At 39.1% G+C, this 15,226-nt stretch overlaps 1 protein-coding gene across 1 annotated transcript in view; it reads left to right on the top strand.

The window, feature by feature from the left end:
• si:dkeyp-72a4.1 (uncharacterized protein LOC100148058 homolog) overlaps positions 1-15,226 on the top strand; it is a 70,193-nt gene that overhangs the window by 48,209 nt on the left and 6,758 nt on the right. Inside the window, 1 exon segment of the mRNA XM_051662972.1 lies at positions 4,087-4,119. Coding sequence (XP_051518932.1) covers positions 4,087-4,119 — 33 coding nt within the window.

The raw sequence follows: 15,226 nt of genomic DNA, 5'->3' as shown, positions 1-15,226 counted from the left end.
ATTTGTGTCCTTGTGGTAATGTCTGAACGTTGAATAATCGTTAAATTATTTTAAAGTTTATGCAAATGCACAGATATGTGTGGTGGTTTTTCATCCCCACGATGCTTGGTTGTCTTGTCACAACTATATGTATGTTCTATAAATGAACAAATGCATCAGATTGATTGAAGTGTGACATTACAGTGCTGTAAATATGAATATTTATTATTTTGATTTACTGAAATAGCAGAGAGATTAAAGCAGATCAGAACAGAATTTCAGTGTTCACGAAGACCGTATGCCCACCTATCTTTCTTGGGATTTTGCGTATGCCCACCTAAAATAAGTGATGGTACATATGGCCGCCAGAACAATGAGTAGGCTTTTGACTTGGAACTTTTAATTTACCTACGTGATGCCGCAGAGTGAATTGTGTTTTTTTTTTTTTTTAGTTTACAGAACTTCTCTCTAAATGCGCACGGAGCTACAGCAGGCGGGAGAGTTACTGATGGCACTGGCAAGACAGACAGTCCGACTAAGCTGATCCACCAATAAGAATGTTCATTTCAGACGCGATTGGATATTTGATTATTAAATCATATTTTCCGTTTCAGTAAGGGGCGGGAAATTTCCAGCATCTAATGATGATGCACAAGCATCACTGGAGTAACCATAATTTTTATTTCCCTGCTAAATGTAAATATGTGCATTCAAATTTAACGTATGCAATTAAACTTTGTGAAAATACTGCATGTTTTTGTGCAAGTGCTAGTTTTTGATGCTCTTCGAAGATGTTGGACAACTGTGTCCCTTAATTATATAAAATGTATTTATTTATTTATTTGCCTTTTACTGCTGTCGGTGGTGCCTTTTTCTTGTGATATCTAATCATTTCAATTTATATTTCTAAGAAGGAAAACAATTTCACTATACACAGAAAATCACATTATAGTACACAAATAAAACAAATAACCATTCATTCTTATGTAGGCTATATGTGGTAATACTAGATAACATGTTAAACACTCATATTAGCCATACAGTGCTTAACAGTGTATTATGTATGTATTAGTTTATTAATTAGAGTAATTATAAAGTATTAACAATTTTCATAGTAGCCTAATGAAAGGAACATTAATGACACCTGTTATGTATGTATTAATTTAAATACATATTTAACATCAAGTTACCAAACCATGGATATTAGTAGTGTACTGTACACCATGCCAGCAAGAAACTTACCCTGATATACATTTTCATGTTTATGTGGGACTATAATTACAACAGCCATTATTCTTTTTTTTAATGGAAAAAATATATTTCTTACTTATTTTACATATGTGCTCTATATAAATGTAAATATATTCATTTTAGAGACTGGGTGCATGTTTTATTTATTTATTTATGTATTTTTTGGTGACTACTTGCACTTGCATCATAACACTTAAATAAATAAATACAAATTGTACAGCCTGATAACTGCTGGATTTATTAAGGCTCACAAACACACACAAAAACCCACACACAGATTTGAGGACAATAACACCAAGATACTTTTAGCATGTTGCATGCAACACGCAAGGAGAACGGGTTTTGGACCACTGTTACTCTCCCTTCCGGAATGGTTACAAATCTGTAATCTACAGGACTGTTTTGATTTTCACGTGGACTGGGAGATGTTCCGGTCTGCCTCTGATGACGACATCGAGGTCTACGCAGATTCTTTAACGTGTTTCATTAGGAAGTGCATAGAAGACATGGTGCCAACCAAAACAATATGGATCTACCCCAACAGAAAACCGTGGATTAATGGCGATGTCCGTGCAGCACTAAATGCGCGGACCTCTGCTTTTAATTCCGGGAATGAGGAAGAGCAAAAACAAGCCAGTTATTCTCTCTGTAAAACGTCTCCGGTTACTCATGTAACCTCGGTTTCCTGAGATGAAGGGAATTCCTTCTCCACAACCTAGTTGAAGTCCTTGTATCATAATGGCAATCATATGATTGGCAATGGACCCTTTTAGGCGAGCATTTGCCCTATTTAAGTGGGCGCTCACACACCATTTCTACAGAATTTTCTGACTGAAGGACAAGAACGCGTCACTCGTACCTCGAAACTCTGAAGTAATAGTGCGGCCAAGTTTTGCAATGTCTCGTTCCCTTCATCTCAGGGAACCGAGGTTACATGAGTAACCGGAGACGTTCCCTATCGATTCAGTCTACGAGACATTGCAGTGAACGCTTTGGGGAACGGAGTCCCATCACACTGCACTACGTAGCATCAGACCCTGAGATGCACCAGGGTAGAAACACTTAGAAGAATATCTGAGGTCACAGGCCTGTCGTGCGTTGACTTATTAAAATATGTCTTCAAGTGTTTATGAAAATGAATAACCCCGCATGGTGAAAACCAGACGGGAAGTTAATCTTAGTCTGAGGATGTATATGAGTCATATAATACACACAGAATAATTTAACCCCTTCGTTCCCAGAGGGAGGGAAGGAGGTTTTATTTTTATTGGAAATGCTTGTGACTTCTAGTGGGAGTAAATTGGATAGCGGCCTACACAGGCAACTGTATTAAAATTATAACAGGTAGCCCGCCCGTAATAAGAAGATCGGGCTCACCCGCCAGGTGTTGGAATAGTAAGCTCTCTAGACAGAGAGGATTTGTGAAGCGATGGAAGCCACGTCTAGGTTATAAAACCTCACGAACATGTTCTGCAAAACCATCCTGCTGCAAAGCATATACACCATTTGTCCATGCCCATGAAGAGGCCATATCTCTAGTTGAATGCGCTTTTATGCCAATAGGGCATCTTACGCCCTGCGATTCATAAGCGAGGGCGATCGCATCAACGATCCAGTGAGATAGCCCTCAGCACCAGATTCAAGTCCCATGTTGGAACTGTAGCAGGGTGAGGGGGGTTCAAGCGCCTCGCTCCCCTAAGGAACTCCATGATCAGATCATGTCTGCCTATAGAGGAGCCTGCCTCTGGGGCATTAAATGCAGAGATGGTCGCTACATAGACCTTAAGCGCTGACAGAGTAAGACCTGCGTCTAACCGCACTTGAAGGAATGTAAGGATCTCCATTATGGAGCCATTCACTGGGTCCTTGCTGCGTGAAGAAAAAGCCTTCCATGGCATTTCCGAAAAGGCCATCAGGGGAGACAGGGGTGTCGAGTAGGGCAGCTTTTTTAGCATCATGCATCCCCATGAGCGTTAACCAGACATGCCAGTACAAAACCACTAGATTACCCATCACCTTCCCAATGGCCTGTGTGGTAACTTAAGTAGCTTGCAGCGCAAGATTTGTGGTGGTGTGGAGCTCTTTAACCACGTCAGGGTTTGGGCCTTGCTCATCCACATCTTTGAGGAGCTTGGTCTGAAAGACTTGAAGCACTGCCATACTATGGAGTGCCAAACCAGCCTGGCCCGCCGCTGTGTAAGCTCTTCCAGCCAGTGTGGACATCAGTCGGCGTGGCTTGGAGTGGTGGGCGGTGCGTGATTTCCATCCCACAGCGGCAAAGGGACAGAGATGGGCTGCAACCACCTCTTCAATGGGGGAAGCTTAGCATATCCCTTATCCTCAGCGTGGTTCACTTTTGTGAGGATCACAGCTCCTCCGATCTGGACGCGAGACGAATAGAGCTCACGGCAGGTCTTTGTCAGCTCGTTGTGGACTTCCGGGAAGAACGGCACAGTTTTCTGGGCCGCAGCCTGCTGGCGGTAGTCGGCCTGCAGGAACCACTCATCTAGGCGAGACAGCCGCAGTTTTCAGTTCTGGAGGGACAAAGCCAGTACTAACTATTCTGTTGATAAGGTGGGAAATAGGCACTGAGATAACAGGCAGACATTGTTTAAGCAAGACAATGGGTGCAGAATCAAGCTGGTAGGAAGTAGAATTCAAATTGCTAATTAACTCAGAATCTGTAGATGGGGTGGTGGTGGCGAAATTCGTAATAGTGCCAATCTGGTGGTTTGTGAGAAAATCCTGAAGTGGATCAGGAGGAACAGTAGAGGGGAAAAGTTTGTAAATAGAGTTGATTTTATTCTGAAAGGAGTGAAGAAATGATTGACAGAGTTCAGTAGAGGCTGAAGTGAGGGGCGCAAGTGGGTTTATTGATAGTAGAAAAAAGTGTTTTGGGTCTAGAAGATGCGTTATTGATAATGGACGAAAAGTAAGATGAGCGTGCATCATTTAATGCTGATTTGTATGCCTGTATATGGTCATTATAGGCAGTTAGGTGAACAGATAGACCTGCTTTCTTGTAAAGACTCTCAAGGCGGCGTCCTGTAGCTTTAAGAGCACATAATTCATGTGTGTACCGGAGAGACGAGTGAGTGGAGGGTACATGTCTACTTTTAAGAGGGGCATGAAAATCAAGAGCATTTGAGATGGTTTTGTTGTAGCTAGTGAGGATGTCAGTTGGACAGGAACTACACTTATTGTATTTACATGTATAGCTGCAATGTCTAGACCATGTACATAAGCTTTTCACACATCATTTCACTTGTGTAATGGAGTAGTGACAAGTTGAGTTGAGATCCCACTGTAGTCTTCAAGGGTCTCGCTGTATTCCATTTGGCCCTGTTTTTAATTACTGGGCTGCACTTTTGCTATAAGTGACACAGCCTTTTAGCTCCATGACTTAGTAAATATTTTTTCATCAGAATCATAGCAAAAACCTCAGATCTATACCTAAATATTGTTATGCTCACTATATAATTTCTGAAAGAATAATTTTTTATACCAACAGTACTAATGAATGAGAAACTGATTGAAGATAAAAGTGAAACTAAGTAAATCCTCCAGCTCACTCTTTTGCTCTTTCTCTACACTAAATCTCAAGTATAGAGTGCCTTCTGTTGGATGATTTAAACAAGAGAGAGAGAGCAGGAGCGACTGCACTACTACCTTTATTCATTCAACTGAAACGTAGAAAACATGACTCTGAAATAAAAAATTTGCATTTGCTTTTAATCAATATGATTGATTATTTTACAAATAAAAACTCAGTCATCAATCAGAGACCTGATCAGAGAGCTGATCAACTTATTTAATAGCCTTAAAGACTTCTTTCTGAACTAAGGTTTATTTCCTGTAGAGTAGCTACTTATGCTGCCTTCAAGTACACCTGGGAAGCTCCTATGTCCAAACTGGGCATTCGTTATTGCGACATCATGCATTCAAGCCGAAAACAAAATATGGAAGAAGCCAAACCAAAACAAACACACAATAAAGATGGCAAAAGCTCTTTTTTCTGTGGTACCAGTGGATAAACATACTTGAATACACAAGTATCACTTATTCTCAACATTTATGATTTATTAATGTATGTTATCTAACCAATTAATTAATTTTTATAAAGTCAACTGCAAATGTAGAACCATTAGCTTTACATTGTTAACTATAAGATCTGTCATATATAACAAACTAATTTTATTCAGTGACTGTAAGAGTAAGTAGTTGCTTTCCATAATTTTTCATGTTGACATGCCCCTTCCATAATTATAACTCGACAACTCGAGTATCAACTAGAATTCCGAGTTTCCCGATACAAAATACGTCTTCGTTTGCCATACATGTTGCCATTCATCCACTTGAAGGTTGCATTAACTACGTATTCTCCGCAGCCAAATAAAGCTACTGACATGTCAAAAATCTTTTAAATCTCCACTATAGAGCATGACATATAGCTTGTTATCCACACAAAACATCAAAGTGAGACAATATTTGTTTCCCCCTTACTTATTCAAGTTCATCAATGTCATGTTGCAAAATAATGCTAACTAAAGTAACTAAGCAATGCAAATAATCTTATTGGTCCTAAATGTAGGCTTCATCTTTTTTTTATTTTGTATTGATTTGGGGTTAAATATGACCCACTGTAAACCCTAATGCTCAAAATAATGAATTGTTTTGAGTAGGGAAGAATTAAGTCATACAAATTAGTTCAAATAAATGAATCTTGATGAATATTTATAACTTCCTCTTTCTTTTGAGTTCACGAAACTTACACCATTTGAGTTACCTGAATTGTTTTACTGTTTTGAGTTTAATGAACTTGTCTCTTTAAATTTACAGGAACTTAAATTTAAATGAAACTGGGCAGGGGATTTCTATTTCCCAGTATGCTTTGCATGGCACTCGACAGGGAGAGTACATCAAAATTTAAAATTAAGTGTTACATTATGTTTCTTTATGTAAGATGAATGTAAAGGGGAGACATGTTAGTGTTTTATGTTTTGTTGTGTTATTTAGAAGAGTTTCTGTTGTATTCAAGTTTTGGGGGTTTACCATTATGGTGAATAGTGGAGTTTGAGTTTATAGACCATTTTAAGAATGTAAACAAAAACAAATGAATTAGAACGGTCCAAACGTTTTCCTGGATCCATTCAACAAAGTCTCTTTTTCAAGGTAAGTCCACTCGGTGGCCGTTTTCGGAACACTCTTGTGCAGTTTGGGCAGCTATTTTTCTATGTTAACAAGTGTCAACAAGCTCCTATCTACTTGAATAGGCAAAGACCGAAATCTCCAAAACGGTTAGCCAAGATTATGATAAAAGAACATATTTCAAATAAGCAGTAAAAATTGTATTGGTCAGAGGTGTGTGTGGCACCGGCTTTACTTGAGCGGCTCGGTCACGACGCGTGATCAGGGGTGTGGGTCTGGCGATGCATCTAACTCACGCCGGACCCACACTGCTCTGTTCCTGGACCTGCGAAGATGGCAGCAGGTAAAGACCAGTCTCCCAAGGACAGGCGCGCTCTGTGTTTAAAGGGCAGCGGTGATGAGGCTATATTTATTTTGTTGACCGTTGGCTGCCGTTGGGCGTTCCAGTTTCTTCCATTCATTTTAATAGAAGTGGCCCGTCTCTGCAAAATGGTCTCTGTTTTGACAAGCAGGAAATGTTCATGGAATAGTGACGTCACTTGACGAACAGTCCTTGAAATGGTCTAAGGGCAGGTATAATTTAAGATTATTCTACAGTGTATTGCTTTACTCGGTGAGCATTTGCTATGCTAATCAAAACATAGTGTTTCAAATTAGCATGCATTTAGCATGCTAGCATTTTCTGTACTAGCTAGCTCTTGCTAGCACGGTTTCCTCTACTTGAAGTATTTAAGTTGAGTTTATGTGGTAATTTTAAGTTGAGCCAAAGAGTTAAATTTAAATTTAAAGGTGCACTCAGTAACTTTTTTGTTTGCATCATCTTAGACTAACCCTGACACCTAGCAGCTTGGATGCAGCATTATTCAAAATCAACAGTTTTTAGTCAAAGATGCCATTGTAGAAATTTACTATTCACAGTCAGCCATGATTAATTTAATCCATGAGTGAAAGTGTCAAATAACAGGGCAGTTACTGAGATTAAGCGACTAGTATTTCAAATCAAATCAAATCCCTTTATTGTCACTCAACCATATACACAAGTGCAACAGTGGGTGAAAGTCTTGGGTGCGGTTCCAAGCAACATAGCAGTATGACAATAACAGTAAATATCTGATTTACACATAACACAGTTTACACATCTGTTACACAACACAATATACAATATACACCTAATAATATACAATATACAGTATACACAAAATAAGAAGACTGTATACAATAAAAATACACTGCAAACCCCCTCCCCCCATGTAATCAGTGGAAATAAATATTGTGAAATAAAGTGTTGTGTTGACATTCAGCTGTCGGTTGATAGTCAGTTGCCAGTGTGTTAAGTGAAGTATAAAATGTGGGTCCAGTCTGAGGCTAATAAAGTGTGGTGCATATACAGGTGCATCTCAATAAATTAGAATGTCGTGGAAAAGTTCATTTATTTCAGTAATTCAACTCAAATTGTGAAACTCATGTATTAAATAAATTCAATGCACACAGACTGAAGTAGTTTAAGTCTTTGGTTCTTTTAATTGTGATGATTTTGGCTCACATTTAACAAAAACCCACCAATTCACTATCTCAAAAATTAGAATACATCATAAGACCAATAAAAAAAACATTTTTAGTGAATTGTTGGCCTTCTGGAAAGTATGTTCATTTACTGTATATGTACTCAATACTTGGTAGGGGCTCCTTTTGCTTTAATTACTGCCTCAATTCGGCGTGGCATGGAGGTGATCAGTTTGTGGCACTGCTGAGGTGTTATGGAAGCCCAGGTTTCTTTGACAGTGGCCTTCAGCTCATCTGCATTTTGTGGTCTCTTGTTTCTCATTTTCCTCTTGACAATACCCCATAGATTCTTTATGGGGTTCAGGTCTGGTGAGTTTGCTGGCCAGTCAAGCACACCAACACCATGGTCATTTAACCAACTTTTGGTGCTTTTGGCAGTGTGGGCAGGTGCCAAATCCTGCTGGAAAATGAAATCAGCATCTTTAAAATGCTGGTCAGCAGAAGGAAGCCTGAAGTGCTCTAAAATTTCTTGGTAAACGGGTGCAGTGACTTTGGTTTTCAAAAAACACGATGGACCAACACCAGCAGATGACATTGCACCCCAAATCATCACAGACTGTGGAAACTTAACACTGGACTTCAAGCAACTTGGGCTATGAGCTTCTCCACCCTTCCTCCAGACTCTAGGAACTTAGTTTCCAAATGAAATACAAAACTTGCTCTCATCTGAAAAGAGGACTTTGGACCACTGGGCAACAGTCCAGTTCTTCTTCTCCTTAGCCCAGGTAAGACGCCTCTGACGTTGTCTGTGGTTCAGGAGTGGCTTAACAAGAGGAATATGACAACTGTAGCCAAATTCCTTGACATGTCTGTGTGTGGTGGCTCTTGATGCCTTGACCCCAGCCTCAGTCCATTCCTTGTGAAGTTCACCCAAATTCTTGAATCGATTTTGCTTGACAATCCTCATAAGGCTGCGGTTCTCTCGGTTGGTTGTGCATCTTTTTCTTCCACACTTTTTCCTTCCACTCAACTTTCTGTTAACATGCTTGGATACAGCACTTTGTGAACAGCCAGCTTCTTTGGCAATGAATGTTTGTGGCTTACCCTCCTTGTGAAGGGTGTCAATGATTGTCTTCTGGACAACTGTCAGATCAGCAGTCTTCCCCATGATTGTGTAGCCTAGTGAACCAAACTGAGAGACCATTTTGAAGGCTCAGGAAACCTTTGCAGGTGTTTTGAGTTGATTAGCTGATTGGCATGTCACCATATTCTAATTTTTTGAGATAGTGAATTGGTGGGTTTTTGTTAAATGTGAGCCAAAATCATCACAATTAAAAGAACCAAAGACTTAAACTACTTCAGTCTGTGTGCACTGAATTTATTTAATACACGAGTTTCACAATTTGAGTTGAATTACTGAAATAAATGAACTTTTCCACGACATTCTAATTTATTGAGATGCACCTGTATGTATCGTGAGCGATCAAGAGTTCAAAATCTGATTGCTTGGGGGAAGAAGCTGTCATGAAGTCGGCTGGTGCGGGTCCTGATGCTGCGATATCGCGTGCCTGATGGTAACAGTGAGAGCAGCCCATGGCTCGTGTGGCTGGAGTCTCTGATGATCCTCCGAGTTGAGGTTTGCAGTTGAGGGTGGTGCTGTTGCCGTACCAGGCAGTGATGCAGCCAGTCAGGATGCTCTCTACAGTGCTGGTGTAGAACCTTGTGAGGATGTGGTGGTTCATTCCAAACTTCCTCAGCCATCTCAGGAATAAGAGGTGCTGATGAGCCTTCTTCACAACAGCCTCAGTGTGGACAGACCATGTGAGTTCCTCAGTGATGTGGACACCGAGGAACTTGAAGCTGCTGACTCTCTCCACCGGTGCTCTATTGATGGTGATGGGGTTGTGTTCTCTGTCTTTTCTCCTGAAGTCCACCACAAGCTTCTTGGTCTTGCTGAATTTGAGGGAGAGGTTGTGCTCCTGACACCAGTGTGTCAGAGTGTGCACCTCCTCTCTGTAGGCTGTTTCATCATTGTCAGTGATCAGACCTACCACCGTCGTATCATCAGCAAACTTAATGATGGCATTGGAGCTGTGTGTTGCCACACAGTCATGTGTGTACAGGGAATACAGGAGTGGGCTGAGAACACAGCCCTGCGGGGCTCCAGTGTTGAAGGTCAGTGATGAGGAGATGTTGCTGCCCATACTAACCACTTGGCGTCTGCTTGACAGGAAGTCAAGGATCCAGCTGCACAGCGAGCTGTTTAAGCCCAGAGCCCGGAGTTTCTCATCAAGCTTGGAGGGCACTATGGTGTTGTATGCTGAGCTGTAGTCTACAAACAGTATTCTCACATATGTGTTCCTTTTTGCCAGGTGGGAGAGAGCAGTGTGTAGTGTAGATGCAATAGCATCATCAGTGGAGCGGTTGCTGCGGTAAGCAAACTGCAGTGAGTCCAGTGAGGCAGACAGCACAGAGCAGATGTAATCTCTGATTAGCCTCTCAAAGCATTTGCTGATGATGGGGGTCAGATGGCTGGTCATGTGATCCTAACATGGCCACCCCCATGAGGGGACCCTCTCCATGTAGAATAAAACAGCTTTTATCAAGTTACTGATATAACTAGAGCCTCATTTCTTGTGAGAGGTCATGATTTAATACATATGTTTCAAAATAACAATTCAATTATTTTGGAGTAAATCTTTTTTTAATGAGGAAAAAAATTACTGAGTGCACCTTTAAAGGAATAGTTCACCCAAAAATGAAACTTTGCTGATAATTTACTCACCCTCAGGCCACTCACCCCAGGAGTTTCTTTCTTCATCAAAACAGAATGTAAGATTTTTAGGATTTCATTTCAGGCCTCCTCCTTTAAACAATGCAAGTGAATGTACTTTTTGACAGTCCAAAATGTATATTTATGGTGCATCAAAATAATCCACAGACCTCCAGTCGACAAATAAAGTTCTTCTGAACCCAAATGATTGATTATTTTTTAGAAACAAAACAATACTTATATATTTTTTAACTACAAATGTTTGCTTTCGTACATCTCTGTGATGCACACTCATGAGAGGGATGACGTAAGCTCGTTGGTAAGGTCACGCGTGGAGGAGGAGGCAGGAAGCTTGTCATTGTTTACAAGAGAAACTTCCACAGACCAAGCACCATTCACAAACCAAAACACTCCAAAAAAATTCAAAACAATATAAAATAAAATATAATTTCCAAATACAGTAATAATAAAAAAAAACATTACTGCAGTAAATAACCATCCTTTATTTCGGAGCAATGCCGTTGCTTTCTCTACTTGTGCTTTTTCTTTAGCAGAAATATATAGGCTATATGACAAACTTTTCACACATACCTGAGTTCGCTGGAAAAACAGCACGGGCACAGCCGATGAATTCAGATATCGACCCTTTGTTTCTTTCGATGGTCTGAAATCCTCGTGTAAAATGTTCACTGCACACCCTCCAATATTTGAGAGAATGTAGGGGTGTACTGATATCCAAGTTCAGCATGATAAGCCAGAGCTTCAGTCGCTCATGATCATGTATAGGCAATCGATGAAAAGTTTATATTTTTCCCAGCGTGCATTTTCTTTGGGGTTTCTGAAGGTTGAAGCATCCAGGATACACACACCAAATGAGCATTTTGAACAATACACTTATACAAATACAAATCTACAGCAAAGACAATTAAACTTTTGTACAGTGCTCCTTCTCACAATGACGTGCTTCCTGCCTCCTCCTCCACATGTGACCTTACCAACGAGCTTATGTCATCCCTCTCATGAGTGCGCATCACAGAGATGTACGGAAGCGAACATTTGTAGTTAAAAAGTATATAAATATTGTATTGTTTCTAAAAATAATCAATCATTTGGGTTCAGAAGAACTTTATTTGTCGACTGGATTATTTTGATGCACCCTAAATATGCACTTTGGACATTCACTTGTATTGTTTAAAGGAGGAGGCCTGAAATGAAATCCGAAAAGTCTTAAATTCTGTTTTGATGAAGAAAGAAACTCGGATACATCTTGGATGGCCTGAGGGTGAGTAAATTATCAGCAGATTTTCATTTTTGGGTGAACTATTCCTTTAAGTGCCATGAACATGTATGAGTTAGCTTACTCGGTATTCCAAATTAAGAGCAATTGACATGCATGTGTAGTACAAAATCAAAATCTGAAAGTTCTATTATCTTAAACTTGGTGGTTTATGAACGTAAAAAAATGTATGTAACTGATTGCCTTAAATTTTTGAGTTCTGCTGACTTATTAGGGTTTACTGTGACATTTTCTTGACTGGATTCTTGAGAACCATCCAGTCAACATCGTAAAGCTCAATGGAACACATTTATTTATTAAAGTGAGGCTGGTAAAACAAGAAAAAAATCTTATGTACAGTAGTTACTACTCTACAGTCCCAGTGATCAAAAATTTGCATCTTGCATCCAGCTGCTGAACAGCTATCAAATCAAATAGCATTATTGCCTTGATGAAAAAAATTATAGAGATGGAAAGATTGTTTCATGATATGTGATATCTGTCATGTCAAGGTGGATCATTAAGCACATCATGTAATAGATGTTGTAAAGAGACTATAAAAATAGTGGAGAACATGCAGGGTGCAGTATTTTATCTTTCTGTAAATAGTCCACAGGCAGAATAAAATCTCTATGCTTGTCAGAAGTCATGACTCATGTCAATGATACTGTATCTTTAAGAAGCAAGTGAAAAGTTGAGAAAAGAGAGAAAGCAAATAAGTGGAATAGGCTATCTGCATGCACACCACATGCGTCCATTCTCTCCTCTCCCTCTCTGTCTCTATCTTTCTTTCTCTCCCTGGAGCAGTAGACAAACATACTGTAGAACAACAGTTGGGGCACAGAGCGGTTCTCCACACTTAGGGTGTAGGAAGCCCCTCTCCACTTTTTTCACTCCTTTATCTTTTCAGCACTGTTTTTCGGTTGTTGGACAGCAGTTCACCGCTCTGTGAGGTAATGGAGTCTGAGGCAAGCCCTGAATCAGAGGATCAGTCTGGTAAGTGCTCGTGAAGGAAGAAGAGGGACTAAAGATGCTTGTCTTGACCCTTGCCTCAGTACTGGTAGAATTTTTGAATAGTCTGTTGAAGTTGCTGTAAGAGGAGATGCATGAGTTTGTTGAAATCTAGTGTCAGCCTCCAACAGGAAGCCCACAGACCACCCACAGTCTGTTTACTGGCTGTCTGATGCATATTGGACATAAAACTGGAAAGCACTTGTAAAATCAGATTGCCTGAATTAATACGCAACTTCCAGGAGTCAGGGTGCAAAGGCTTTTTTAGTACACCTGAAAGCATATTTATGTTTACTAGGTACTGGGCTGCTACACTGAACTTTTTTAAGGAACAACTAAGTTTGCAAGGTTGGTTACATTAAATCTTTTAAAGATATATGAAAAGTTTTGTTTGAATAGTTGAAAGTAAATGAGACATCGACAAACAGAATTTCATATTCCAGTTTATTTGTGAGTTGTGTCTGTGAAATAAGTATTTATTATTTTTTGATGGACAGAAATGCTTTCAAAGTTTACACTCATTTTCTGCCTTGTTTGGTGTTTTCTGTGCTGCTGTTTCTAGACTGACACTGCTGTGCCATGTTGTTGTCTACTTGTGGTATCAACTATTTCAGATAAACCCACCCCTAAATGTCATATGATAAACAAACTAACTTTGGTTGGTTCTTGACCAAAATTAAGTTGCAGTGTGGACCAGACTTAATGCTGATCAAAAATCAGGCTGAGCAAGGCTAGTTTTGAACTTTGTCTGTCTTTTCCGGGGACTGTCGATTTAACGTGTTAATTCAGTGCGATTAATTATATTAAAAAATCATGCGTTACATTTTTTTCCGCAATTAATCATGTCCCCGGACCGAAAAAGGAATATTCCTTCCATCTGAGCAATTCAAGCTTGAAGTACCACCTATTTTCTCCAGGGGGCAGTAAGCGAAACTCCAGCTGTATAGGCAATGCACAGCTTATACAGAGAACAGTTAATGGCTTAACCGACAGGGTTTTTGTATGAATGGAACGCTTAAGGAAACTGATCTCAGGGCAGTTTGAAAAGCACCTTATTTTCATACTATCTCTGTATACTGCCTTCGAAGGCAGCATTTTCCAGTTGTCGGACGCAGCCACCGACAGCAGACAGCACAAGAAGAGAACACGTTCTTGCGTTCAGACGTGTTTTTCTAAGTTTCAGACTATGTTTAACTTGACACAGTGACCTAAAAACGGTATGTTATGATGCGATGCTCTAAAAGCGTCCATCTGACGTAGGTGTACATAGGTACGTAGGTGTTTTAGGCAAGCCCTTATAATAAATAATAGACTGACTGAAGAACTCAATTGCAAAATGGATTGCTGTGAGCTGTAGGCCAATGATAGGCTTATCTTCTATAATATGGAAATAAACAATATATTGCATTCTAAAGCCACTTTTTGTATTGTCTTTTTGGTAACATTTTACAATAAGGTTCCATTTGTTAATGTTATTTAATGCATCAGGTATTGTTAACAGCATTTATTCATCTTTGTTAATGTTAGTTAATAAAAATACAATTGTTCATTGTTAGTTCATGGTACATTAACTAATGTTAACAAACACAACTTTTGATTTTAAAAATGTATTGTATATGTTGAAATTAAGATTAACAAATGCTGTAAAAGTATTGTTCATTGTTAGTTCATGTTAACTAGTGTTGTTAACTAATGTTAAAAAATGGAACCTTATTGTAAAGTGTTACCGTCTTTTTTAAAGCTTTACTTGTGTGCCACAATAATGTAATGCATTTTAATGATCTGTATTATAATTTTTTATAATATATATGCTTTAGTTATAATTATTTAAATATAAATATGTATTATTATTGAATCATTGTATATTGAATTATTGTTATTTGAGGGACTTTCTCAGCAAATATTTATATATGCGATTAATTGTGATTAATCAGCATACAATTTAATTAATTTGATTAAAAATGGTAATCGATTGACAGCCCTACTTTTCAGTGATTGTAGTGTCTTTAGCTTTACTGTAAGACATTTATGTTAAAAACAGTAATGCATGTAGAATGCTATTCTGTTATTTTTGTTTATCATATTCTTTTTCTGTATTTCTCTCTCCATCCATATCTAATGAGCTTATGCTTCAGTTGTCTTATTTTATAATATTTTATTTATTGCAGGAGTATAAGTGTATGTGTGAGCATGCAAAGGGAGAGTGGGGTGTGCTGTGATTATGTTAGAAACAGCATGTGAAGGAGTCCCAATATTTTCAGGTACTGTGTTTCTCTGAATTTTGT

This window comes from Myxocyprinus asiaticus, chromosome 3 (assembly GCF_019703515.2).
Source record: "Myxocyprinus asiaticus isolate MX2 ecotype Aquarium Trade chromosome 3, UBuf_Myxa_2, whole genome shotgun sequence".
NCBI classification, from domain to species: Eukaryota; Metazoa; Chordata; class Actinopteri; order Cypriniformes; family Catostomidae; genus Myxocyprinus; species Myxocyprinus asiaticus.
The sequence above is the reverse complement of the archived record's forward strand: the minus strand, read 5'-3'. Positions and strand labels throughout refer to the sequence as shown.